Genomic DNA, 27,531 nt, shown 5'->3' with positions numbered 1-27,531 from the left:
AAACCCTTTTAAATCCCCTCTGTGTTTAGGTTTATACATATGTATGTATTTAGGGCCTGTCTTCAGCACCGTGTCCTATAGCTAGACCTGCAACTGTGGTAATAATGGAGCCGTTGTCTGGTGTTGCCAGCAGAGTGTCCCTGGTACATCCACCATGTCAGCTGCATCAGGATGGTGGCAGCTTTGGCCATTTTCTGTGCTTTCCTGCCAGGCAAATTCTCCTGGGGCTGTTGCATTGCCCTGGGCTGCTTAAACCAGTGCTGCACAGGTCGCTGGTGTGCAGTGCATAGCTGGGGTGACCTGTGCGTGACGATGACAGAGGGTCACTGCTCTGCGGTGCTGCAGTGCTGGAGCACGGTGCCGCGTCCCTGCCGCACGGTTACTGCGTGTTACTGTTCGGTTACCGGGGCTCGGGACAGAAAGGACCGGTGCGGGGCCAGCAGAGGCAGCGCGGGGTCAGTGGTGCGCGGTCGGTGCAGGGGCTCCCTGCGCGCAGTGCGGGGCTGCTGCGGGCTCAGCGGTGCGCAGTGCGGGGCTCCATGTGCGCGGCGCGGGGTACCCGGGGCGCGGGTACCGGGGGGCCGGGCGGTGGTGCGCGCTCCCGCGGCCCGTTGCAGACGATGCCGGGGCGGTGCCGCCCGCACCAGCGGCAGCGGGGCCGGGCCGGAGAGGGGGAGACGCCGCGGGCGAGGAGGGAGGTGAGCGCCGGGGCGGGGGGGGTGGTGGCTGGGACCGGGGGGGGGAGCTCTCAGCTGCGGGGAGGAGGAGGAGGAGGAGCGGGGCCCGGCAGGAGCGGCCGCCGGTCCCCACACCGGGCCGGGGCGCATCGCACCCATTGCCGCGGCACCGGGAGCCGCTGCCCGGCCCCGGCGGGGTCCCCGCGGTTCGCGCTGTGCTCCCGGTCCCCCCGCTACGTGTGTGTCTGTGCTGTGTGCCCCGGTGAGTGCCCCGGCTCCTTTAACAAACTGCGTGCCTCGGGGGGAGCAGCGCTGCTGTGTGAGTGCGGCGCGCTTGGAGGCTCGGGGGGGGGGGGGGTTAGCTGCCTTGGGGGTCAGTCCTTGAAGCCGTGTCCCCCCCTCCCCGCAGGAACAGATGCTTGCAGCAGCGCTCCTCTCCGTTTCCAAGGTGGGTGGATGGCGGTGATGTGTCTGGGTTTGGCCAGGAATTGGATGGTAGCCACTCGTGTCATCCTGCTGACCGGCCCCATGGGCTGCTGGAGGGGGGATCGTGTCCTGCTGGGCTTCCTGCCTGGTGTTTACCTGAAGGGTTTGGCGCTTGGCACCTTGGTACTGCAATGAGGGGTTTGGCTTGCCTGGCCACATCTGGCCATCATCGTACCTGCACTGACATTGCAGTTGTGCTGCCTGGGTCGGTCGCTAACAGAGGGGTGTGTAACTGCTGTGGGTTAGGTTCGGATTGTCTGTTTTGGCAGGGCCTGAGGAAGACTTCTCCAAAGAGAGTCTCTAAGTGTGGTGTGTTGTATGTGCTTGAGGCGGGAACCTGGAAGTGAAGTTGAATGTGGCAGTGGAAGGTCGTTAGAAACAGATTATTTTCTGTTTTCCTCAGCAAGATGCACTTGGGTTTCTGGTCTTGTCCGCGCATGGGAGCAGTTGAAAGAGACAAATTTCAGTGACCTCTTCAGCTAGAAGCTTTCATTTATCACAACTCCCTCCAACTCCCAGCCCCTGCCTGTCCTAGCAGTAACAGCAAAAGCGCAGAGATCCCAAGTCACCTTGCCAGAACTGAAGCCTTGCAGCATCCTTTGTGAAATATACTTGTGCATATGAGAAAACAGAACCGCAGTTGTTGTTTGAAGTCGTGCATCCAACAGTTGTCAGTGTTAGCAATGGAACCTTGCAAGTTGTCAGTTTCAAGCTCTTGTTTTAACCACCAAGTACGCTGTTTTCCACTAGATGCTTCCTCAGCCAATACTGAAAGCAGTTGATTGACTGTTAAACTCGCCTAAAAGCCTGCTTGAAAGTTTCTACCAAGCAAGGTTCTTTATGCCTCCCTCCTGTTGGATGCTTTTCTTACTCCCTGAGGTTCCTCCGCCCCTCTCTAGTGATACTGTTGTGTTTCCAGAATGAGGTATGGCTTTGCATTTCCATTTCTCTTGAGCTGCTTTTGCCTGAGCTCCTCTTTCCCTCTCTCTGGCTATTACTTGTGGTTGCTGCTGAGCTTGGATGATGTTGTATCACTCTGATGCTCTTTCTCTAGTCGTTCTGGAGCCAGGAGCCCCACAGCCTGGTTTTATCACAATGTCTATGTCCTGCTTTCCTATCTCTTCCCTTGCTGACAACCCCTTTCATCATCAGCACTGCACACAAACAAGGTTAGCTCCAGTTCAGATTACATTAGCGTACTTCTGCTTCCCATTACTTTTCTGTGAGCCTGTTTTATGGGGCCTGCATGTGTAAGGCAGGCATTGAGCAGCATAAATGCTCAAAGTAAAGGAACCTTTATTTCATAAAGGGAAAAGCACAAGCCAAGGGATTATTTGGATCCAGTGGTTCTTCAAAGCCTGATCCTTGTAGTCTCCATATAGCTAGAGCAATTCCTTAGGAGGTGGAAAAATCCATGGTTCCCCACTGATATCTTGATGCAGGGAAGATGCTCATTTTGGTGTGTAAATGCTGGTTTGTATCAGCGCCTCTGGTAGGGCAGAGGATGCTCTCTAGTGCTTTAGAGGCCTGCAGTTGGCTGTGTGTGTTTTCATCCCTTGCCCAGTTATCCTGGGCACATTCCATTGTATGTCTACTTCAGTCTAATGGTTTGTGTAAGCAAAGTAGGGAGTAAAGGTGACTAATGGAGGGCTTAGAAATCTCTACTAAAAGGTATTATCAAAGCAATGTGACTGTGTCTATTATGTAGAGTTGGATAAACATCAAACTACTGTGAGTGACTGAATGAAGCAGTGCGGCAGGATATGAGAGATCAACGTACAGAATAGAAGCTGTTAATATGCAAAAGCCTTTATTTGGTTGTTGTATTTGGTAGAAGTCTTATTATGCTAAACCAAGCAAAGGAGATTAGGGTATTCTAAACTAGGGCTTGAGGAAATGAAGCCTGAAGATACAAGCTATAGAATCATAGAATGGTTTGGGTTGGAAGGGACCTTAAGTTCATCCTGTTCCAACCCCACTGCCATGGCAGGGACACCTCACACTAAACCATGTCACCCAACATATCGATTTTGGGGGTTGTTCAGTACTTGAATGCTTCTCCACACCTTTTCAAGAGGTCTTCCTCTTTTCCTACCAACTGTTATGCTTGTCGTGTATGCATTGAAGGAGGAACCAGAGACAATCAGAGCTCTGCTGCAACTCGGCCTATGCTGGAGGTGCAGCGCTGTCACAGGAACTGGACGAGAGCAGTGATGGCCCAGCAGCACAGCTGAGACACTGGTCTGTATTTTACAGAAGGCTTTCCAGTCTGTTCTCGGAGGTCAGTTTTACAGCCTGTGAGTGCTCCAATGCCCTAGCATACAGCAGACCTCTTTTGTGCTGTGAGCAAGTTTAAAACCCTTTTAGAACACTCACTGAGGTAGGACTGCACCTACAAAAGCTGAGGGCTGATCCAGATCTAAATGTGTATCAGCTGTGTGCTTCAGACAAGTCAGGCACGTGTGCAGCAGAATTCCTGTGCTCTCCTCCTCCAGCTAAGTTGATGCCTGGAATGAAGGTGACTTCCTGCTGTCTCCCACACAGCACACATCACTCCTTTCTTATCGGCTTGAAAGGTGTTTTTGTAGTGCTGGGTTTAGTAATTGTGTAATGTGCTTGTGGGTGTTGGAGCTTCCGTGTCTGCCTGATGCTGCAGCCTCGCAGAGCTCCGTGTGTGATCGTGCTACCTTGCTGCTTAGCTCTGTCCTTGTTCCCCTCAAGAAGTTGCGTGTTGTAAACACCAGAGCTGTGGTTGATAACTCTGTAAGGGGAGAATTGTGTTAGTGTGGTTTATGTCGACTGCTGGCTTGATAAATACTGACTGGGTAATTTCAAACGTGTCTCTTACACTCTGCATAGATTTGCCTTTCTGTGCAATTATTTATTCCTCGGGGTGTGTGAACTCAAAGCATATGGTACATCCTATTACTGGTGGTGTGCCTGTATTTGTTATATGGCATCCAGGAACAGTTTGCGTGCTCTCCTGGCAGGCTGGTGCCGGGACTAGTCCCATGTGTATATCAACTCTGCCTTGGCCATCTCTTCCCTTTACTAAAGATGCACGTTTAATAACTTCACATTAATTAATGCCAGGGGAAACCTTAGGGAAAGCAAAGCAGTCTGTAGCTTTCCTGCAGAATAATGTATTGAGGCAAAGGAGGGAGAGGAAGTTGAGGATTTGCCTTCATCTGAAAGCTGGAATTTTGCCTCATGGTCATTTTCTTCCACCTCTTTTGCTGCCCTGTGATGAACAGGTCTGGGCATTGTAAGGTGGGTTCATTGTCCATACAGCTCTCAGTAAGGAAGTGATTAGTACCAACGGACTCGTCTTTCCTGATGGTCCCTCTAGGATATGACTCCATATCCCAAAATTACTGAGGGAACAGTCACCCACTACCATGAGGTTCTGCTGCTGTAGCAGAGGCAGGGTCAGTGTGGAATGGGTCCGTGTGCATTTTATTCCTAGTTCCCTGAGAAAGTCTGTAGTACCCAGATTTTCACTTTCCCCTCACAAAAACACCCCACAGAACAGAAATACATGTGGAAAGGAGAGTACACTTGGATTCTCTGGGAATTGTGGGGAACAGCTTTGTGTTTGGACCCATGGAAATCGGTTGTTGGGTGCGTGCTTGGTGCTTTGGGACCTGTGTGATGTGACAGCATGATTTCTCTTCCTCATGTGCTTAGAGAAGTCCAAAGCAACACTGTGCTCTGCAGTTGGAGGGCTTGTTTATCTGCAGGCTGAAAGCAGCAGCTGTAGTGGCCCCACACAGACCTCAGTCACAGCCCATGCTGTGCATCAGCCAGTCCACACGCTGCTTGTCCCGCTGCTGGGCTCTCCCACTGGGTTGGGGCTGGTCACTCCTCACATTTCCTTAGCAGGATCTGAGGTTCCCATCACATGTGCTCGCTGCTTTTGGGAACAGAGCTTCCATTACTGCCTCCCTCTGGGATGGGAAGAGTGGGTTCTCTCTTTAGGGCAGCTGGGGCCCTGCCTATCCAGAGAGATAGAGGAACCTGCACCTTGTGTTCAAGTGCTCAGCTATGGCAGCAGCACTGCCCACAAGACACTGCCCCTGCAACTCCTGCCTGCTAATTCCCTGTCCTGGAGTCAGCACGATTGCATGCCTTGTAGACAGCCCTTACAGCACATGATCTTGAGTGTCCTGCCCAAGCAAGCATGTACCACGGGGCAGTTTTGGGGTCAGGCTTGTATACAAGCAGACGCAGAGGAAAACTGCTGCATGAGATGAATAAGAAGCTGTTTGAGGCCCTGTGGTTTCCCCAAATGTGCTGTGCATACCTCCAGTTTAGGGCTAAATGAAGTTCACAACATACTTGGCCTTCACAAGGGCCAGGTCTTTAGCTTGGCTGTATTCATTGTTGTGACTTGGGCCACCCAGTCTTGAGGTCCATCTCTCTTGTATGGCGTGTATGGATGTGCTGTAGAGCAAGAGCTTTGCGTGTTCTCGTTGTCTGTTCTGGTGCTCAGCCCCTGCTACCCTGCCTGGTATCCTTGGAACTGGACCTCAGCAGTATTCCTGCCTAGCACTGGGAATGAGTAGCTGAGGCTTGTGGGCGAGGAAGAAGTATTATAGGAAGTCATAGGTGGGGGGATGTGGAAGTATTCCAGCAAGAATACTTTGTAGTATATTGCAGATGAGTGAGGACTGGGGGGGTCTTGTAGAGAATGGGTGGCCTGGTGTTGATAAGCAGGGGCCTTTGGTAGCCTGTGTACCTGCTTGAGGCTGGCTCTGTGGGTTTGCATCCTACTGAAACCAAAGCTTCTGTCTCTCCCTTGCTCTGAGGGATCTGCAGGTTGTGCAGTAAACTGATTTCTGTTAATTTGGGATTGATTAACTTGGACCTCAGGCTGCCAGCCCTACAGGTACCTACCACAATGTGGGACTTTCAGTGTTAATCTATCTACTCACCAGGATGAAAGGCTGAGAGGATGCTGGGGCCTTTAAAAATTGGCAGCATCCTGAATTCAGTAATGGGAAGGGGGAAAGCGTGGTAAACAAAGCATCAGAGCGCCGAGTTGTCCTTCCTGTGGCATATTCCCTCCAGGTTCTGTTGGAAAAATCCCTCGAGAGATAATCGGTGAGTTTGGGAAAATAAGGTATTGGACAACCTGACCTCGACATTGTAGTGCTAATAGCTTAGATAGGTACTTTATATCTGATGGGGTGTGACACCAGGTAGAAGTCCTCAGCAGAAGGAAGCAGTTCAGTCACTGTCATGTGTCCATCTCTGCTGCTCAGCAGAGTCATGGTAGTTTGCTGCTTTTATGCCATTGGGCAAGGCAGAGGGAGCAGATGATCAGGGGCTGGAGCACCTCCTGTATGAAGACAGGCTGAGAAAGTTGGGGCTGTTCAGCCTGGATAAGAGAAGGCTGCGTGGAGACCTCATAGCAGCCTCCAGTATCTGAAGGGGGGCTATAGGGATGCTGGGGAGGGACTCTTCATTAGGGACTGTAGTGACAGGACAAGGCATGATGGGTTCAAACTTAAACAGGGGAAGTTTAGATTGGATCTAAGGAGGAAATTCTTTCCTGTGAGGGTGGTGAGGCACTGGAATGGGTTGCCCAGGGAGGTTGTGAATGCTCCATCCCTGGCAGTGTTTAAGGCCAGGTTGGACAGAGCCTTGGGTGAGATGGTTTAGTGTGAGGTGTCCCTTCCCGTGGCAGGGGATTGGAACTGGATGATCTTAAGGTCCTTTCCACCCCTAACTATTCTATAATTCTATGATTCTATCTCTAGAAACTTGCTGGGTTTGTTATTGAGCAGAAGCAGCTTGTTTTGCTTTATTCAAACTTGTAAACCCTGCCTCCTCCCCCTTTTACTTCCCTCCTTCTTAAGGCACATGGGTGGTTTTGTGGTCCCTGTATCCGGTCTCTGTGTGATACAGCGTGTGCGCTGAGGAAGAGGGACAGATAAAACCCAGCTCAGAGTTCTGGGAATCCTCACCTCAGTGCTGATGGGGAAGTGCTGTGCTCCCAGGGGCTAGCAGATAAGATGCTGGGCTTCTTGTCGTACCGAAGCATCGGGGCTGCCAGCAGGGCTTCATGATTTGGGAGACCCAAACCTTCAGCAGCATCTTGCTTTATTGCTGTCTGTTTGTACACGGGCAGCTGCAAAGCCGTGTTTTGAATTGGGAATGGGCAAATTCAGTCCTGGTTTCACAGGGTGAGGAGCAGTGACACGGAATTGCTCGGGGCACATGCAGGGCTGCATTTAGACCCAGCAGAGTCAGGCTGGCAGGAGGCTGAAGCCTTGCTTTCCACAGCAGCTACCACCATGGCTCTGTGAGAACCCTCCAGGCTGTGTTTCTCTGCTGACCTGGGGGAAAAGCTGGTAAGTGAGAGGGAATTTGGGTGAGCTGGCTCCTCCGCTGGGGTGGTTGAAGGGGATTAGTTACAGCATTTACCTGTCTCTTGCTAGGGGCTAATGCTAACAGGTCCAAGCTCTTCCTGCGTATGGGGACACCACACTGCTGCTTGTTATCAGGTAGAGGAGTTTTATACAGCTGTAGTGGGCAGATGGATGAAGTGTGAGGGTTTCTTTGACTGCGGTGCTACATGTCTTTAAGAAAGCAAATGTACGATGGGTTTCTGTTCAGTGCCTTTTGTTTCAGCTGTGCACACATTGCACTTATCCTGTCTTTGAAACCAAGTCTATACCTGATAGCATTCAGGTTCTTTTTCTCTTCTGTGAGTTCTTTGGATGGTCTAAGGTTGAATTGTAGAGCCCTGGCAAGTGAAAGGGTGCAAAAGGAATTAACAAACCTATTTTGATTGCCTCAGCCTCACGTATTTTTCCTGTACTTGTAGAGGGGGGGACGTACAGTGGAATATTATCTGTGTGTATAAAAATGCACACTCGGAACCAGCAACCTCTCTTTCTCCCTCTTGCAGACTGGAACTGAGCTCTGGAAAAACAAAGTGGAGCTTGGAGCATGTGGCCTGAGGACTGCCCTACCAAGCCAGGGGTAGGGACTTACTGTTTGTGTTGGCTGACGGGTTGTAGATGAGCTTATTGGGACAAGTGCTTTGTTCTCAACTGAAAATACTTCTTTAATTTCTCTGTCAGATGTAGGTGTTAATCCCAGAGTTATTATGTAGTCAACAGCTACAGACCTTGTTCCCTTTTCTTGCAGGTGGTAGCTAAGAAGTGAGCAGGATGCCCCCAGGCATTTACTGCCCTATGGAATTCTGGTCCAAGGGGGAGAACCAAAACATCCAGGTGGATTTTCTGCTGCCCACAGGCATATATTTAAACCTCTCTGTGTCCTGCAATGCCAGCTTGGGCACCATCAAGCAGGTAACAGCCTTGTTTCACAGTCTTATCTGCAGTAGTCTCCAAGTAGTCAAATACAGATGCTGGACTGACTCAAAGTATTCAGGATGCCAGCTCACAGAAAATGAATACTGAAAATTGGGAATGGGAATCATAGGGGGGATTTTACTTAGTGTTCTTTGAGGAATAAAAAGCCGTAGTGAAAGCATGTGTAAATGAAATGTAGCTGCCTCCTTGTTTCCATGGGCTGTGTTAGGGGAGAGTGAAGGAAAACAGTGGGAAAGGTTTTCTCTGCAGCAGCAGCAGCAGGCTGGCCTGGATGAGTCACAGATCACAAGGGACAGAAGCACAGTGCCAGATTATTCCAGGTTTTCTTGTGCTGCAGTTTTCAGGTAAAAAAAAAAACAACAAACCCAAACCAGCCTAAAACCCCATAACTGGAGCTGACTGGTTCTAGCTGTTAAGTTACAGGTCTGTGTTTCACAGCCAGAATAGGCACTGGGCCAGAACAGAGGCTGTCTACTCAGGAGTCCTGTCTCCTATAGGAGGCATTTAGGATGAGAGTGAAGAAATGGAGTGTGTGGTGTGGAAGTGCCATCCCCTGGGAGTGAAGGAAGGGTTCTTGGGTCTTGTCATTGATTTCATGTTACTGGGGGCAAGTTATTTAACTGAGTTTTGCTTCCAGTGGGAGCAGTACCTCTAGTTCACAAGGCCAGCAGTCAGCCAGTACTTACAGTGAGATATTCAGGTGGAGGATACTGAAATCCTGGGGTTGAAGGATTTACTTTGCCTGAAACAAATGGCAAGCATGAAAAGAAGTCAGTTAAAGGCACTTGCAGATAAATCTACCCAGCGCTTTAGCATGAGTTGAAGTCACCAGACTTGGCTGAAAAGCAGCCTGTGATTGCAGCTCCAGGAATGCTGTGGGAAGGTTTGGCTGTTCATTGCCTTCACCAAAGGGTGTACCTCGAGGGAATGAGGTTGTGGGGCGATCAGAGTCATTGAGGTTGGAAAAGACCCTTAGGATGAGGAGGAGGAGGGTGATGTCCTGGCAGTGCAGCGGTAGTTTCACCCTGCTGTTGCTCTGGCCCAGGTGGTGTGGAAGCATGCTCAGTATGAGCCGCTGTACCATATGCTCAGTGATCCTGAGGCCTATGTCTTCACGTGCATCAACCAGACAGCAGAGCAGCAGGAGCTGGAGGACGAGCAGCGGCGGCTTTGTGACATCCAACCCTTCCTGCCGGTGCTGCGGCTCGTGGCTCGGGAAGGAGACAGAGTCAAGAAGGTTATTAACTCCCAGATCAGCCTGCTCATTGGGAAAGGTCAGTTCCCCATCACCAGGAGCGTGGCGGGGGTGTTGGAACACGGTTCTACCCCAGAAACCCTTGCTACGTGTGGAATACTGATGGAGGAGAACAGCGTGTGTGTGCAGAGCCCTGGCACAGGCTGCCCAGGGAGGCTGTAGTCTCCCTCTCTGGAGACATCCCAAACCCACCTGGACACGTTCCTGTGTAACCTGCTCTGGGTGATCCTGCCTTGGCAGGGGGTTGGCCTGGATGATCTCCAGAGGTCCCTTCCAGCCATAGTGATTCTGTGGTGTGTCCTGCTGGCAGAGGGCTATGGCAATTGGGTACATTTGCACACAGTAAATAAGCAATTGCTCATAGCTTGGCTGACTTCTTTTGGCCAGACTTTGAGCATGTGCTCAGGAAGACTGTCACAGACACTTGATCACCGTTGGGTGCAGATGCTTATTTTGCCTTTCTCTCTACTCTCCACGTAGGTTTGCATGAGTTTGACTCGGTGCAGGATCCAGAGGTGAATGATTTCCGTGCCAAAATGTGCCAGTTCTGCGAGGAGAGAGCAGCGAAGCGGCAGCAGCTCAGCTGGGCAGCTTGGATGGAGTACAACTTCCCCTTGCAGCTGGAGCCCATGGCCAAAGGCCCTGGCACTGGCCCTCTCCATATCCCCACCAAGAACATTTTTGTCAATGTCAAGTTCCAGTCTGGAGGGGTAAAGCACGGTCTTTTCTATGGCCATGTTTAACTGGGTTGTGCCTTCCTTTTGAGCATTTGGAGGCAGAATAATGCGTGCATGGACATTGCTTCCATGTGGTCAGTGTTCATCTTCATTCTCCTGTGGAGATGGCTGGGAGGGAGACTCTGAGCCTACAGATGAAAGAGCTGTTCCCCTTCATTGGGTGTACTGGTGAGCTGGTAGCTGAGGTTGCTGCATGTCCATGTGGTGGAAAGCTTTTAGGGTAGGAAGGGAGCATAGAACCCAATGGATGCCTTTCCTTTTGAACCCAAGAGTCTGCTCAGCTCATGATCAGCATATACTGCTTGCAGGCATCAGTCCCTGTTCTTGCCTGCTACCCTTGGGTTAGCGTTGTTCCTGCATGTTGCGCCTGGGTGTGAAGCAGGAGTCACCCCTATGGGAGAAGGGCTTTCCAGAGCAGTGTGTTTGAGCGTGGTGACCTCAGCCACCCTCTGCCTTTGCTGGTGGAGTGGCAGTGGGATGATTTTTAATGACTGGCAACCACATGAACCAGTGATGCCGCTTAAACTGGACTCAAAGCTCCTGATTTCCAGTCTTGTGGTTGTGCTGCTGAAAGATGCTCCTGCCCAGTTAGACAAATATCCCTGCTTGTTTGCTGATTGTGTGTGTGTGATTCTGCCTTCCTACCCTTCTCTTTATTGTCGGTAACAGGAATGTTGTCACCTACCTGCCGAGCTACTGCTGCTCCTTGAGCTGGTTTCAGCCCTTTGCTGGTGTTTGACAGTGTGTGCTGTGCTGTTGGTATTGCAGGAGAGCTTCACTTTCCAGATCTCCCCAAATGAGTTCCCCATCACGTTAATGAGCTATGCTATCAAGAAGCAGGCTACTGTCTTCCGCCATGAGACAGTGGAGAAGCCAGAGGACTACACCCTGCAGGTGAATGGGAAATGTGAATACCTCTATGGGAACTACCCCCTGTACCAGTTCCAGGTGAGCCTCGTGTCTTGCTTTGTCAAGGAGCCTGTTCCTATTGCTGGGAGGGTATCCTCCAACCCAAGGAGGCAGTGCTGTTTACAGGAATGCAGCACAACAATGGCAGGACTTGGATGCTACTTAAGGCAAGGGATGCTTCGAACAGCCTAACAGACCCATATGCTTTTGGGGGCTAATGATCTAATCCTGTCCCTGGCTACCAAGTGCTGTGTAAATGCATTTACAGACTGTGGTTCTAGAAATGTCTGCTTGCTTGCTTGGTGAGCTGGGGTTCTCTTTCTGAAAGCTGGGCAAGTAATGCTGTATGCTGTGTTCCCCTGGCAAGGCAAACTGCTGTTGGGAGTGCTGGATCCTCCTCAGTGTTTTCCCTTAATGCAGCCATTTGAGTCAGTTGATGAAATGCCAGCTATAAAAGGCACTTCATATTCTCAGTTCTGGCAACATGAGTCCAGTGAGGTTTATGAAGCCAAGAGGGGATAAATTAAAACTGATTTTTGGTTATTGCTGTGTCCTTTCCTTGCTCCTTCCACCTGCTTTGTGCTCCAGCCAGTTCTGATTTGCTGCCTGCTCTCGCCTGGCTCCGTTTCATCCCTGCTGACTCTGCCCTCTCTTTGCAGTACATTCGCAGCTGCCTGCACCGAGGCCTGACGCCCCATCTGACCATGGTACACTCCTCCACTATCATTGCCATGAGAGATGAGCAAACCAACTGTATCACCAGCCCCCCCAAGACTGCTGCCAAGCCCCCCCCGCTCCCCAAGAAGAAGGTAACAGGGGGCATCCTCAACTCATCCCCTGATGGAGATGCTGATCTTGTGTGGGAACAGCAGCTGGTTCTCCCTGCCCTCCTCAGGACAGGTTCCTGACTAGGGTCTAAGAGCCAGGGATTCCCAATCACCCTTCCACCTCCCTCTGCAGCTTCCCTGGGTGCCACAGACCTCATGCTGCCCGCCTGCAATGCAGTGCTCTTTTCTGTCGGAGCAAAGAGCATGGGATGGGAGATGAGGTCTGGTGCTGGCTTGAGAAGCCTTTATTGCACTTATTCCTGATTGGAGGAACCCTTTTCTCTTCCCAGCCAAACTATGGTTCTCTGTGGTCCTTGGAGCAGTCGTTCTACATCCAGCTGGTGCAAGGCAGCAAGGTCAATGCAGATGAGGGGATGAAGGTAGGTACCTGCTCACCTTGGAGTTTTGGTTTTGTGTCCTGGCTTTCCCAGCCACATCCCTTGTTTGTGTGGTGAGGAAAGCAGGGGCCCACAGCTTGGTCTCATGTGATCCTCCCTTATGCTTCCTTCAGCCTTTGGGCAGTTTCTGAACTGCAGCACAACAGGAAGGGGAAGGGAAGTTGGGAGCCAGCAGCCCAGCAGTGTGTTCTTAGGAACACTCCCCTGCCAAAAGGGGAGTAGCAAACAGAGCTGCTGCCCTGTGGGAGCGTTGCTTGACAGTGGCATGGAGGGGCAGGGAGGTCTGCAAAGAGCAGGGGAGGGGAAGTTGAGCTCTGAGAGAGTGATGGGAGAGGTTCTGGCAGGGGACATTAAGGCAGAAGGCAAGAGGCAGTAAAGCCCTGGGATTTGCAGGATGTCTGCCATGAAGGGGAAGCAGGTGAATGAGGAGAAGGGGAAGGGAATGGCTGCCCCTAGGGAAAGGAAGGAAACGGGGCAAGAATATCTCACATGCAGGGCAAGGCTTTATAACGAAACAGGCAATCAGTCATCTCTTCTGCCCGGTGCCCCACCGTTTTGCAGCTCTTCTGATCATGTATCTTCAGCAAACAAATCAAGTCCCTGCGGGTTCATGGCGTTCTCCTCTTTCTCCTTCCCTCAGCTGGTGGTGCAAGCAGGGCTCTTTCATGGCAATGAGATGCTGTGCAAGACGGTGTCAAGCTCGGAAGTGAACGTGTGCTCGGAGCCCGTGTGGCAGCAGAGGCTGGATTTTGACATCAACATCTGTGACCTTCCCCGCATGGCGCGGCTCTGCTTTGCCCTCTATGCTGTCATTGAGAAGGCAAAGAAGGCGCGTTCCACCAAGAAGAAGTCCAAGAAAGCTGTAAGTAGAAGCCAGCGTGGTGCTGAGCCAGGTTTGCCGGTGCTGGAGGGCACCATTCTGAACCAGATGCCTTCTGCTTTCAGAATAAGACTTCATTAATAAAAGGCCTTACGCAGTGATTGCCAGTAACTTCTTCAACAGGAGCAGGAAACTGAGGAGTGGCTGCTTGTAGGAAGGGTTGTTTAAATGTAGTTTCTTGTCCAGAAAGACCATTAAGAAACATACCCAGCATCTGAATGCACATAAAGAGGAATCGTTTGTGTCAGTGTCTCTGTTGCTGTTCCGCAACTTCCTTGTTTTGTAGTTAGCTTAAACCATCGTCTGTGTTGCATCTTCTTTCTAGGAAGGTCTTTCATCCACATCCCCCATGGGGTAAGTTAACAGTTAAGAAAGGGGAAGAAAATGAGGAATGTAGAAACTGGTTACAGCACAGCTTTTAGGAGAGATAGAATGGCAGTGCATCTAACCTTGAATTTTCAAGGTTACAGCAGCAAGATGCTGCAAACTGAGGCCAGAAAGTGTTAAATCTCTTTGGAAGCTCTTGTTTTGAGCTTCTGAATCAGAGATGTAGCGATATTTCTCACTTTCCTCATCTCTCTTCCAAAACTTGTAGTTCATTAATAATTCAGTAACGAAAAGTAGATCTAAGCGTAGCCTGTAACTGAGTCACTGGTTTCCCAGTGTTAAGCATGATGCCTTGAAGAGTTTTCTCCAAGAGCAATAAATCCATTTGTCCCTCTGAATATTATTGGTTTTGCAGCCACAAAACCACTGTTTCCATGCTTTAAAGAGGGGGTTAGTCATGCCATCCTTACTAGAGCGCAGAGAAAGGAGGCGCTGACAAATGCAAACACAGCTTTTCAAGTCTCAGTTCTGCTAGCTCCTTTTCTCTGCTGAAGGGTTCACTGAGCTTTGTTGTGCTCACATCAATAGGGTTCTCAGGGTTACAGTGCATTAATGTCTGGGGAGCAACAGGCAACCCACGGGTCCTGCTTGAGTGAACCGATTGCTGGGTTGGAGACTTCAGACTGGGAAACATTCTGAGGCCAGCACCAGGATCAACCCTTTTACTGTTGTTTTCTCCCTTCAGAATAGCAGAGCCCCGGCTCCTGCTGGCGGCTTTTGTTGAGCAGAATATCTGATTCATCCAGAGCCTGCGTTTCTGTGGTCACACTGGAACCATTTCCAGGTTTGAAGCAGCCAGAAGGAAATCTTGCTGTTCTGATTGACAAAACACAGCCTGGTTAGCGGGGTTGTGATGAGGGTTTTGTTCACGTGGGGTCTGGTACTGGGGAGAGATGGATGAATTCTGGTGAGCTCTTCATATAAACTCGGTGTTTGCTGTGATTTTTCCACATGGGCAGCCGCAGCAATGAGTGAGGTGCCAGATCCCATTTGAAATGGTTGGTGAGAGGAGGTTGCAGCCAGAGCACACCCTGATTTTTGTGTTTGATGAATAATCTGTTTGCTTGCTTTGCTTACAGAACCCAGGGTTCGTTACATGCCCGTTGTTTGTGTGTGTGGAGCAGATAGGTGGGACTAAATCATTCACTACCACAACAACAGGCCCTCTTGCCGGCTGACTGGGATGAGTCAGAGGGTTAATGTCACCCAGAGGGTTGGCTCAGTGTTTCTGTAAGTCATGCAGGAGATATTTCTGTCCTTACAGTGCTGAAGCGTTGCTTTGCTGGACTTAATCCACCAGAAATCTTGCCTTGTGTTTTGGCAGGCTCTGTGCTGTGGTTTGATGTCACTTGCTCTGTGAGAAAAGGTTATTGCTGGTGGTGTTTTGTTTGGCTTTTCCCTATGATCTAGAGGCTGATATGTCAAATGGGATTTCACTATCGCATCAGCTCAGAGGTTTGTGAGAGGCTGCTGGGAAAGGGATTAGTTCTGTTGCATTAGAGGGAAATGCTGACTTTGCTACCTCCACCACGTCCTTTGGGGCGAGAACGATGTGGAATGTCTCAGTGGAACAAAAGGATGTGTCACTGGGGTTCCTGTCAAATATTCCCCTCTTTGGGGGTGCCTCTCGCTACTGTTTTGCCTCACAAGCTCTTTGCAAGCCAGTTTCTGTGCTGAGGTCTGCTTAAGCCTTGGTGTTTTCTGAGCAACTGAGTGAATTGCTGGTGTTGCTGAAACCTCCTTGAAGGTTTCCTTGAACCCTTATATGAAGTAAACTGTTCCATTTGGGGAGCCTGGCTGCAGGAAACCTTAGGTCATTTGTGGAACACATCTGTCTGCCCTGATGGCAGGGAGACAGGCTCTTCTCAGCCATGTCCTAGTCACTTGCTGGAGTCTTTGGGTTGTATAGATGGTGTTTATTACTGTACAGAGTAGCCAAGGCTGTTCTTCCCATTATCAGATGTATCTGGTGTTCCTTGCCTAGTGTTCTGAAGTCATGCTAACACTGTGTTCCCTGCTTCAAAGTTAAGGTTGGTCTCCTTTCAGACTGTGAAATATATGAAGTATATGCCATAGCTCCTTCGAATATGGAGTGTAGAGCTGCAATGCCTTACAGGCAACTTTGATACTCTTCAGCCTTGGAAAATGAAGAAGTTTTAGACATATTTGAGAGGAGTGTTTGGTGCCATGTAGCACTACACAAAAGACAAATATCTGAATCTGATGACCTCTCGTACTCTGATTTTAGGAGAACTTAAAAGGAAAGCATACAGGCATGGCTACCTGGGGTGGTCTATTCGTTGCAGGAGGTCTTTTGTGAAGGGGTACCTCTTGAGTGGGAAGTTACCTGCTTGTAGCATTCTGTGTAGCATCCTGCAGACTTGGAAAAGATCAAGAATATATAACTTCTTATCCCTGGCTTTGCTTTACATGGGGATATCTCACTTTGTTGTTAAAAACTATTCCCTTCATGCAGCTTTTGCAACTACAGCACCCAAATGAGCTTCTTTCTTTGCTGTGCAGGACTGCCCTATCGCCTGGGTGAATGTCATGCTCTTTGACTATAAGGACCAGCTGAAAACAGGGGAGTGCTGCTTGCACATGTGGTCCTCTTTTCCAGGTATGTCAAGAGCTAGAGCTACTGTTGTTTTATGTCTTTAGCTTCCATCACAAGATCAGATGCCCTGTATCCTGTATTGCTGTCCAGTTGTAGGAGGGCCCGTAACAGTTTGCACTACCAGACCCAGTACAATTGCTGCTCTATATTGTGATGACATCTAGAACCCCACCAAGTTGAAGGCCTTGTTTGCCTGGTATTGCATGTATAAGAGGTTGCTCCTGTCCTAAAGATGTCACATACACCTCACTTGTGGGAGGTCAAGTGAGCTGCTCAGGGCCGGGCAGTGCCCATGACAGAGCTGGGAGGAGCAGTCTGTGCTCTACTTTCTGCACCAGAGCTTCAGAAGATTTGGGTTCATGTGTTTATGCACTTTGCTTTTCAGATGAGAAAGGAGAACTTCTAAACCCCATGGGCACGGTACAATGCAACCCCAACACGGAAAGCGCAGCAGCCTTGGTCATCTGCTTCCCCAGCGTTGCATCGCATCCTGTGTATTACCCATCGTTTGAGCAGGTAAGGGACATGGTTTTTTGGGAGGCACAGAAATCCACCAGCTTTGCTGTGAATTCCTCATCACAGATGAGCATTTCTTCATAAAATGCCCTTAACTGAGCTGCCTTTACGCTGCAGACGGCACTAGGCTCTGCAGGAAGGAAGAGGAATAAAGGGGAAATGAGTGAAAGTAGAGAGCTCCCTCCCTTTCAGCACAGGGTGATAACATGCTGTGTGGCTATGGGGATTTTCCATCTGTCACTGCCTCTGGCCAGACACTTAAAGTGGAAGAAGAAACTTGCTTGTTACAGGAAAGGAAGGAGATTTGCTGTGCCAAGGACGTAGATGCTCCCCTGTGATGCAAGTTCTGGCTCAGATGCTTTAATTGATTGTGCCCATGTGCAGGGTGGCTTGGGCTGTGCTGGCTGCTTGGCAAACACATGCCTGTTCTAGGAATGTGGAACAACTCCTGTTAGCTGGGAGCTCAGTGACCCAGAGCCCCTGTGCACAAACTCTATGGGTGTGCAGGTCTGTCCCCTTTGGGAAGAGGACTCATCCCTTCCTCCTTGTTACTACCAGGGAAGGGGGGTCTATGGGCAGCTAGGTTACACATCAGAGCAGCGGGGTCCTGCTGAGTACATCACCTGCACTTGGGCTGTGAGGTGCAATTCCCTTCTCCAGAGGTGGCAAGTGGCTGACCTCTAATACACCATAAATGCTTGAAGTGATGGGGAGCTAAAAGTACAGAGGAAATGAGGAGCCTTTCTCAGACTCTTTGTTTGTGTCCCAGCTGCTGGAGTTGGGGAAGAATGGAGAACAACCCCGTGGTGCTGCAGCAGAAGATCCCGAGGAGGTGAGTCTTCTGGCACCAGTTTTTCAGCCATGTGCAGGTTATGTGCAAGTCTGGTTTCACAGATCAAGTTATACCTTTCCACCTTACCCCCAACCAGGGTTTTTTTCACCAAACTGGGTCATGCCCCAGCCCTATAGGGGTCTCTAGGCTGAGCAAGTCCTATGGGTTGAGACTGAGCCCCATGTAAGCTCTTTCCTATGATTCTCATGAACAGAAGCTGCAGCTGAAGGAGATCCTGGAGCGGAGAAGCCACACTGAGCTATATGAGCATGAGAAAGACCTGGTGTGGAAGATGAGGTACGATATCCGCGACCAGTACCCCCAAGCTTTGGCAAAGCTGCTCATCATCACCAAGTGGAACAAGCATGAAGATGTTGCCCAGGTGAGGATGCTGGGCTTGGCAGCCTTTTTGGTCCATCTTTCAGTGTCTGCAGTGCTCTGTTGTGTTTGGGACGCCACCTTAGCAGGGGATGTTTTGCAGTGCCCTGTGCGGGTAGGTTTGGCATCACTGAGGATGAGGAAGATTTTCTGTTCTCAACCACTGTGAACGCATGCTGTGGTACCCAGCTGAGTTGAGGGTTGGCTCTGCTTGGCTCTGTGCTGTCCCCTCTAGAAACCGGAGGCAAGAAAAGATCTGCTTAATTCAGAGCAGAAATAGGATCTGGATGAGACATTCTTAACTGATCATGAGAGATCAGCACTGGCTACCTCAGGGGGTCTGTAAATCTCTTCCACTGAGAACATCAGACATCAGTTGGGGATGGTGTCTGTGCTGCTCATCCCTCCTTGCTTTCACAGGGCCGTCTAAAGATCCCTTTCTAGTCTACATTATTATGCTGCAGAGCAGTGCCTTTTCCCGAAGAGCTTATTCCAACTGGTACAGCAAATGTAACCCTGCTGTGGACTTTGATGGCTCTTCCTGTCTGCCTTGCTAGGAAGTTTGGAGGGTTTTGACCTGGTGTCTGCAAACTTGCTCTGAGGCATCTATAAATAGTGCCCTCCCCTGCAAAGGCGCTGCTCTTCAGCAGTAGAATTCTAGATTTCTGTCTATTGCCATAAAACCCTTGATCCTTTTTCGCTGTTTTTCCCCTTGCAGATGATATCCCTGCTTCAGACCTGGCCAGAGCTGCCTGTCCTGAATGCCTTGGAGCTGCTGGATTTCAGCTTTCCTGACCGTTATGTTGGCTCCTTTGCTGTCAACTCATTAAAGAAGCTGACGTAAGCGTTATCCACAAGGGATATGCAGAGCCCTTTCTATTTCTGTGCAGGGCTGCTGAGGGGGACTGTGAACAAGGCTGACAGCCTTGTCTTTACAGTTCCTGCAAGCACACGTGTTGATAAGGTTCTCTTTTTCCTTTCTCTCCCCAGAGATCACGACGTGTTCCAATACCTGCTACAGCTTGTCCAGGTGCTCAAGTATGAATCCTACCTAGACTGTGAATTAACCAAGTTCCTGCTGGACAGGGCGTTATCCAACCGCAAGATCGGCCACTTCCTCTTCTGGCATCTGAGGTAAAGGCTTTTCCTCGGGAATCAATCAAGTGAAACCAGCATTTACTGGTTTGCTCACGGCTCTGGGAAGCGGGACAGCAAGCAGGGCTGGATGTATAGATGAAAACATACTTGTTTAAAGGCTGTTGGCTATCCTTCAGCTGTGGTCTTTCACCAAAGCATTAGTGGGAGCTCCTTACTGTCATTACCAAAATATATATGTATATATGTTTGTGTATATGTATTTATGTGTGTGTGTGTGTGTGTATATATATATATATATATATACACACATACATATATATGTGCATACAGGCACCTGTGTGGTGAAATCTACTGTGGACATCTGTGGCCACCTGCCAGTTCTGAGCCATATGCTCTGAACTGTCCTTGAGTAATGCCCTCAAAGGAGGGGTTAGCAATGTAGCCATCCAGAACGATGTCTCATCACTTCGAGCAATGGTTTTTCTACTGGGGTGGGTGCATTATTTTCTCTCCGCAGTACACAGAATCTAAACAGCAGCCAATGTTCTGCACCCTTCTCTCCCCCTGCTCTTTGTGCTGACATGAATGGAAGAATTAGTCACTCACTGCAGTGAGTCAGAACTGCTCTACTCTCCTTTCTTTCTCTAGGTCAGAAATGCACGTTCCTGCAGTTGCCTTGAGGTTTGGCCTGATCCTGGAAGCATACTGCAGAGGCAGCACCCACCACATGAAAATCCTGATGAAACAGGTAAAACCTGCTTTTAGCCACGAGGCTGACTTCCCTTTTCCAGTTTAATGGTATCGGCAATACAAAGAAAGCCTTACAACTGCTATATTGGGTTGGCCGCATCCTATTAAGAGCCTGGTGCTCCCCATCACATGTGACTTTACTCAGCTCTTGGCTGCATGTGTCCCAAACTACACTATGTGTCTAGAATGGTTTGAAAGGCACTTTTGCATAACCGGAACTACCCCAAAGCACTGAAGGGCAGGGACTCATCCTCCCTTTTCTAGCCAGTGCTAGTCCTTTGGTGCTTGATAATGTCCATTTTCCCTGGTGCAGTCATTGCCTTGCAATGCATTTATGCCCAGCAGAGTACTAATCAATCCATTATTGATTATGGACTATCAAGCAGATGCTACTAAATCTGTTTTGTTGCAATGTGTGAAATTGCCCCAAGTTGAAGAGGAGGCAAGAGATAGACCCAAGGCTTGGATTTCACAATAGACTTTAATAGGTTTTAAGCTCTTTGTTACCCCTGTTCCTTCCCTCCCCTGTTTCAGGGAGAAGCCCTCAACAAGATGAAAGCTCTGAATGACTTTGTTAAAGCGAGTTCTCTGAAGGCCACCAAGCCTCAAACCAAGGAGATGATGCACGTGTGCATGAAGCAGGAAACTTACCTTGAAGCACTTTCCCACCTCCAGTCCCCCCTGAACCCCAACATTATCCTCGCTGAAGTGTGGTAAGGAAGTTACTGCATCCCTCCGCTTGCGCTGCAGGCTTTGTTCAGCACCAGGGCTGGGCTTCTTCTCACCCCAAGGTCCCCTTCTGTCATGGAAGGCCCCAGTCTGTGAGCATTTGCTGTTGCATTTGCAGCTTAGATGGCTGCTTGTTTAATAGATAGCAGCTCCAGTGGCGATGTTTCTGTTTGCTCTAGTGTGGATCAGTGCACCTTTATGGACTCCAAAATGAAGCCTTTATGGATTGTGTTTAATAATGAAGAGACAGGTGGAGGTGGAGTGGGAATTATATTCAAAAATGGAGATGGTGAGTCTGTGTTCCTCATAGTCCCAACTATTTATTGGGGTGAGTGGGCCTAGCTGTGGGCCGTTCCGATGTTGTGTAAATGAGGACCATCAACGTGGTTGAATGTCGGCAGTAAGCTGGGGAGATAAAAACTCCCCTGTACAGTTCATTTGCTGCCCTTCTCTTGGAGATTTTAGCCCAGCTGTAGCTGGACACCTTTGCACAGTAAAAGGAAACCTGATGTGGGATCTGAAAGAGCTGCTGCATTGCAAGCTGCGTAGGGCTGGAGCATCTGCTGCTCACTGTTGTGTCCAGACAGATGTTTTCTGAAGTGGTACGCTGACTATGGGAAGAGCTTTGGCAAAGTGAAGTAGTGTTTACCTGCATTAGTAGAATCATGTCTGAGTTACGACATCTAGAACAGTGCCTTTATGCTATTACTGCAGTAGTAGACATTGCTGGCTGCTGCTGTTCTTTCACAGCCAGACCTAGCAAGTGGCACATGCAGCAATCACACCTCCAGCAGCCTGCTTCAGGGGCAGAACAAGTGCCCCTTGCAAGAGCACAAGAGGAGGGGATAACAGGAGGTGCTCATGACCCTTTTATCCCTTGTAATGCTGCACAGATCTTCGACAGGACATGCTGACTCTGCAGATGATCCAGTTGATGGACATCCTGTGGAAGCAGGAGGGCCTGGATCTGAGGTGAGTGATGTGCACGCAGTTGTCCTACTGCAATTATATGTCATAGTGGTAAGGCCATTTGGTCTGCAAACTCTTTTGTCCCTGATGAGTCCGTTTAGTGTTCTGGGAGTAGCTAGTCAGGTTTTGTGTGAGGGGTAGAGATGTAGGGCAGACAAGGGAAAGCTTATACAAGACAGCACAACCCCCTTCTGGGCAAGATTTCAGTGGAAGGGTTTCTTTCATCTCTGCAGGATGACCCCTTATGGCTGCCTCTCCACAGGAGACAAGACTGGGCTGATAGAAGTAGTCATGCAGTCAGACACCATCGCCAACATCCAGCTGAACAAGAGCAATATGGTGGCCACGGCAGCCTTCAACAAGGATGCACTGCTGAACTGGCTGAAATCCAAGAACCCGGGGTAGGTGGGCTTACCTTGCACTGCTTCCTTCCAGCTTGAGACACTTCCTGCTTTGCTCAGTTTTCTTCTTCAGTTATGCATATTTCCAAGCTGCCCTACACTATCCAGCTGCTGCACTGCCTGGCACATCTGTATGAGCAGATATGGAGGCAATTGGGTTACTGTTTGCAAGCTGTTTTGGTCTTTCTTTGCTAACTTAAGGTAGAACTGTCCAGAGGCTGATCCAAATCCAAATGTTGAGCATGGCATTGACTATTTCTGGATAAAGTCACAGGATCAATGTGGTGGCAGCTGGAAAAGGGGCAGGAATAATGCCAAAACTGGGAGGTGAAAAAAGCAAGCAGCACAAGAGCTGTGTAGCTTGGGGGTTTACTACAGACAGAAATAGGCAGTAGCGATACCTCAGTGCTATTCCCAGGTAACAAGGCACCAACAGGAATCATTCTGGGAGCCCACTTTGTCTTTTGGATCTGTAGAGATCTAGAAATGAGTTAACTGGGTTGAATGAAACAAACCCATTTTCTGTTGAGGATTTGGATACAACCTTATCTGGACCCCTCCAATTAGACATTGCTACTGCAGCTTTTGTAAAGCAGGGATGGGAGCTCCGCCTCTGAGAGCCCTCTGCAAATTCAAACATGATTCCCAGGGCAGGTTTGCATGGGGGAAGCTGCAAAAACAGCGTTCCCAGGGCTGAAGCACTGAGGCTCAAAGTACAGCTCCTATTCAGCCTTTCTGTCCTCTTTAGCGATGCACTGGAACAAGCCATAGAGGAGTTCACTCTGTCCTGCGCTGGGTACTGCGTGGCAACCTACGTGCTGGGGATCGGTGATCGGCACAGCGACAACATCATGATCCGGGAGACGGGACAGGTATGGGGGCTGGATGCTGCTGTGGAAGTACTGGAAGAGGGGCAGGGATGCTACTTAGTAATGGACAGATAGATCCCAGTGCAATCCTAATGCTAAGGGAATACCTCACCTCCCAGTCGAGAGGCAGACTGGACAAATGTTCCCAGTAGAGGGTAAATACAGCTTTATAGTTTGGATTCCAGTTCTGTAAGCACTGCTGCCATCACCTGCTGCTGTTAACACCCACTCTGAAACTACACTGAGACCTGTGTGCAGATGCAGGCTCAAGCACTGCACTTTCCAGTCTGAAGACTCGGCTTCAGCTGAGTCACAAATTGCTTGTAGCTGCTAGGTAAGATCCTCAGTTACTTACCTGAGCTGATATAGTTGTAGTCTTCCTCCTAGGAAAATACTACTTTGTTTTTTAAATGAATGCAAGTGATCAGCATGGTTTCAATTTCCCACTGACCCCTGCACTGATTCCTTCTCTGTTCCACAAGAAGAGCCACCAGCTTGGATCTTCTTGTAGTTTGGAAAACAAAGGGCAAAACCAGGAAAAAGAAAAGGAGAACGCCTATTGTTAAAGGGACATGTACTAAACTGCATCACTGATAGCTTGGTAAAGGGGGAAGTGTAAGCCATCTTTCTTGCTTAACTGGGAATTACACAAAGCCTAAAGGACTGCCTCTTCTCCCCATTCAAACGTGCTCGGCAGGGCAGTTCAGACTCACTTATTATCCACTTGGGGGAGCTGATGCCCTGCAGTGCTCAGCTTTGGGTTTTGTTACCTGGAGCTTACAGCTGCTCCCCCAAATTGCCTTAATGTGCAGCGTTCTGCAGAGGATCCTCCTTCCCATCACTGCACTGGTGCTGCAATGGCTTCACTGTGCTTAGTATTTAAAGGATGACAAGAGGGGAAGAAGCCTTAGGTGAGCAAGTGCTATTCTGTAGTAAGTTTGAAACTGGACATCTTTTCCAGCATGCTGTGCTGCCCATTTCAGTTCTTATTTTGCTTCTACTCGTGCCATGCTAAGGCTTTAGAAAACCCAGCCATCTCTTCACATATACCAAAGTATTGAAGAAATGAGTAGCTTTCCTGTCCTATCCAACATCTAATTACACTAGAAAACAGCTTGGCAAGTAAATACTGCGTCTTTTCCCAAAGGAGTGCCATGGGAGAGGTCGTTTTTCTGCCTCCTCAAATCCTGTGGTATCTCTTGACTACAGTAACTGAAGAGATCTCAACACTGATCAGCTAAACCAGATGCTATTCTGAAACCAGTTCTTTTCTTCCCTACTTATAGCTGTTCCACATTGATTTTGGTCACTTTTTGGGGAACTTCAAGACTAAATTTGGTATTAACAGAGAACGAGTTCCTTTCATCTTAACCTACGACTTCGTGCATGTCATCCAGCAAGGCAAAACTAACAACAATGAGAAGTTTGAGAGGTAAGTGGTAGCAGTTAAACTTCAGCTTTTAAAGCCCTCAGTTTTCAGGAATTTAATTCCACCCATTCTGTGTACCCCATAGCTGTCTGTACACATGAAAGGACATAAATTATTTACCCATTAGAGAGGGTGGAAGGGCTTGGCAGCCATCAGTGCAGACAGCAGGGCTCATTCTAACACAGTCTTTGCTTTATGAAATGGGAGAGCTTGCAGTGTTCATCCCTTTCCCTCACCTTCCTTTCTGAACAGATTCAGGGGTTATTGTGAAAAAGCCTACATGATTCTGAGGCGCCATGGGCTTCTCTTCCTGCACTTGTTTGCACTGATGAAAGCTGCTGGCCTGCCAGAACTCAGCTGCTCTAAAGACATTCAGTATCTAAAGGTAAGAGAAGCAGAGCCCCGGTTCAGTTAAAACTGAATACCTGATGCTGTAGCTCAGTGAGGAGCTCAGTGTGAAAGGAAACACTCTGAGAAGCAAATGAGCTCCAAAAATGGTGAGTAGACATCCACCATCCCTGTGCAGCACATCAGAAATGCCAGATACTGGCGCTGAGGACATAACCTCAGATCCTACAGCACAAAGGCAGCGGGTACCTTGTAGAACCAGCTTGCAGGGAAGGAGGCAGAGCTCTTTGGTTGGTTGTGTACCATTTTCTGCTCCCAGCTTGCCTCTTAAAATGATAACATCCTAGCTCTGGCCAGCTGAGACAGGAGCTCTGTACAATGTGCTAAGTGTAGGATGCATGTATTTATTTACCATGTTACTACAGTAACTATTAAAAACAATTAACAGCTACTCATGTCCTACACAGTGCTCCTTTCAATGGAGTAATTTCTTAGTGAGTAAGCGTTTTAGTAGTTAACTGTTCAGCTGCACTTCCAGCGAGGCCACGCTGATTTCTGCCTCTTCCCTTCAGGATTCCCTAGCTCTTGGGAAAACAGACGAGGAGGCACTGAAGCACTTCAGACTAAAGTTTAACGAAGCCCTACGGGAGAGCTGGAAAACCAAAGTGAACTGGCTGGCACACAACGTGTCCAAAAACAACAGACAGTAGAGCAGCAGCGTCAGCCTGCACCCCTGCTCCAAGAGAATGTAATCCCTGCACTGAGGCCAGCAACTGCAGGCAGGTTTCTTAAAGACTGATGGATGTTGAAGATCCCAGACCTGTGCTCCCCAACATCAGCCATTGCTGCATGACTGAAAACGTGTTGGACTTTCACCAGCCACATCATCGTGTCTGCTGTAGGTCTTTGGGGAGAAGGGAGAAACATGAGGCAATAAAATCACTGCATACAGTGAAAGGTAGGTAGAGGTACTGTACACTTCAGAACTCATTAAGCTTCAAATACATCTTCTAATGGAAGAGTTCAGGCACTTGTAACATCCTTCCACCGTGTTAATGTGTATATTTGTTTCCTAAAAAAAATTAGCCGAGCACTGAGAATCTACTATCCCTGTAGCTCTTATTCTATAGCCCCTCTTCTCAGAGGCATTAACTTTCAGTGTACACCAAGGTAGGTCAGCTTAACTCATCTCTGATGCTGACTGGGAGCAATCGATTTATTCTGAGTTGTGACAGCGTAAAAATGTCCACGTTGTTGTATTACCTTCTCTCTGCTACAGAGGCCAAAGTGTTCTGAAACTGAACTGGAACTCACCTATTGCTGTCAAAAAGCTGATGCCACCAGCATAGGCTTGTGCTGGCCCAGGGGTTAGGTATTTTTGTTTGCTTTCCTATGTTGAGCCTCAGTTCCAGGGTTTCTGCACCGATTCTGGTTAAGATTGAATTATCAAATTGGAATGTAGTATTGGTTGCCGCACGCACCTCCTGTTGGGGTATGCTAGAGCCAGTTTGCCATCTGCTTTCCCAGTAATACAGGCATGCAGGCACCGACCTACACCTCTAGGATCCCTGGGATGTAATGCTGTCATTCCAGTGTCAGCTGGACCAGATGCTACCACTCTCTTCCCAAGTTACTTGGCCAGTCTGCCCTCGTGTGTCAGGACAGAGGGTGCCAGATGAGTGGGTTTAACACTGAACACTTACAGAAAGTTCCATTGCAACAAATGTTCTCATCTTCTCGCAAATGTATTCCCTACTCTTTCCACACTCTTCCTCCTTTCAACCACAGTTCACAACTCCTTTTATTAGACTGGCTCTGGGCTCATCCAGAGACCATCCTGTGCTGGTACCTAAATCAGGACAGGCCACCTCCTGTTCTCACCACTGCCTCTGCCTCCTTCCCAAGCAGTCTGTCCCATCTCCCACAAGGTGCTGTAATCAATCATGCATTTCTACTCGTGTGTCATGTTTGTCTCCAGCTACTGTCCTCACCTGAGCAGTTCTGAGCGCTGGTGTTACACAGGGACAGATGAAAGGAGCCACTGCTGCCTCACATGGGTACAGCAAGGGGCATCAAGCAGGCTGCAGCCTACAGGTCATGGTGGAAGACAGGTGGAGTAGCTGGTTAGTACCTGCTTCCTTCAGCAGCACCTGGGGGGGCTTCCTTCCTTCCTTCCTTCCCTTCCCCAATTTCCCCAACATCAGGTTCCAACGGAGGTGCTCCATTGCTCTCTTTTAAGGAACAGTCTCATTTTCAGGGAAAGCTGAAGCCTCTGTTTTATTTGTACTCCCTTAACCAGGCTGAGCAATTGCCTATTACTCACACAACTGTTTAACTCTTATATAGGGAAAAAAAACCACCAGGCACCTCAGAGCCTGTTTCTCAAGTGCCAAGAGGTGCACGTACTGTCTAATGATGGACTGACTACTCCCTCCTGTAAATCTAGCTTCATGTCTGGCTTAAAGTCCCATAATACCAGCAGGTTTAGGACAGAGACTGAACAGGTCTGTTCCCTGCTCTAGAAGAAATCTGATTTGATGGTGTTTCTGCATCCAGCACACAGCTGTATCTCATTCCTGACTTTCAGCTCTTTATAATACTTCAAATTAGGTACCCCTGTACTGTAAAATACAAGGTCAAGTACCTGAGCTGTGCAGGTGATGAAGAGCAAGTGAACACTGCCTTAAACTAAC

General features: G+C 49.1%; 1 protein-coding gene across 7 annotated transcripts in view; it reads left to right on the top strand.

Annotated features, from left to right (window-relative positions):
* The window catches only part of PIK3CD (phosphatidylinositol-4,5-bisphosphate 3-kinase catalytic subunit delta), a 40,123-nt gene extending 14,248 nt beyond the window's left edge, over positions 1-25,875 (top strand). Inside the window, exons 1-24 of one of the 7 annotated variants that reach the window (XM_061450135.1) lie at positions 574-698; positions 8,080-8,153; positions 8,322-8,485; positions 9,639-9,783; positions 10,245-10,474; positions 11,270-11,449; positions 12,070-12,219; positions 12,528-12,617; positions 13,276-13,497; positions 16,426-16,522; positions 16,905-17,035; positions 17,805-17,867; positions 18,082-18,249; positions 18,964-19,085; positions 19,236-19,379; positions 19,992-20,091; positions 20,628-20,806; positions 21,002-21,111; positions 21,716-21,794; positions 22,025-22,192; positions 22,941-23,064; positions 24,348-24,493; positions 24,743-24,875; positions 25,411-25,875. In XM_061450135.1, coding sequence (XP_061306119.1) covers positions 8,345-8,485; positions 9,639-9,783; positions 10,245-10,474; positions 11,270-11,449; positions 12,070-12,219; positions 12,528-12,617; positions 13,276-13,497; positions 16,426-16,522; positions 16,905-17,035; positions 17,805-17,867; positions 18,082-18,249; positions 18,964-19,085; positions 19,236-19,379; positions 19,992-20,091; positions 20,628-20,806; positions 21,002-21,111; positions 21,716-21,794; positions 22,025-22,192; positions 22,941-23,064; positions 24,348-24,493; positions 24,743-24,875; positions 25,411-25,548 — 3,060 coding nt within the window. In that variant the 5' untranslated portion in view covers positions 574-698; positions 8,080-8,153; positions 8,322-8,344 and the 3' untranslated portion in view covers positions 25,549-25,875. Of the gene's footprint in view, positions 1-573; positions 699-1,104; positions 1,126-8,079; positions 8,154-8,321; positions 8,486-9,554; positions 9,784-10,244; positions 10,475-11,269; positions 11,450-12,069; positions 12,220-12,527; positions 12,618-13,275; positions 13,498-16,425; positions 16,523-16,904; positions 17,036-17,804; positions 17,868-18,081; positions 18,250-18,963; positions 19,086-19,235; positions 19,380-19,991; positions 20,092-20,627; positions 20,807-21,001; positions 21,112-21,715; positions 21,795-22,024; positions 22,193-22,940; positions 23,065-24,347; positions 24,494-24,742; positions 24,876-25,410 lie in introns of those variants that run through there. The other 6 variants (XM_061450134.1, XM_061450129.1, XM_061450130.1 and 3 more) reach the window with 6 other exon arrangements.
* Positions 25,876-27,531: the final 1,656 nt, after the last annotated feature.

Source organism: Pezoporus flaviventris, unplaced genomic scaffold (genome assembly GCF_033815535.1).
Source record: "Pezoporus flaviventris isolate CSIRO_AGI_PZ_B2104156 unplaced genomic scaffold, CSIRO_AGI_Pfla_v1 ptg000009l, whole genome shotgun sequence".
NCBI classification, from domain to species: domain Eukaryota; kingdom Metazoa; phylum Chordata; class Aves; order Psittaciformes; family Psittacidae; genus Pezoporus; species Pezoporus flaviventris.
This window is presented reverse-complemented; position numbering and strand designations above follow the sequence as displayed.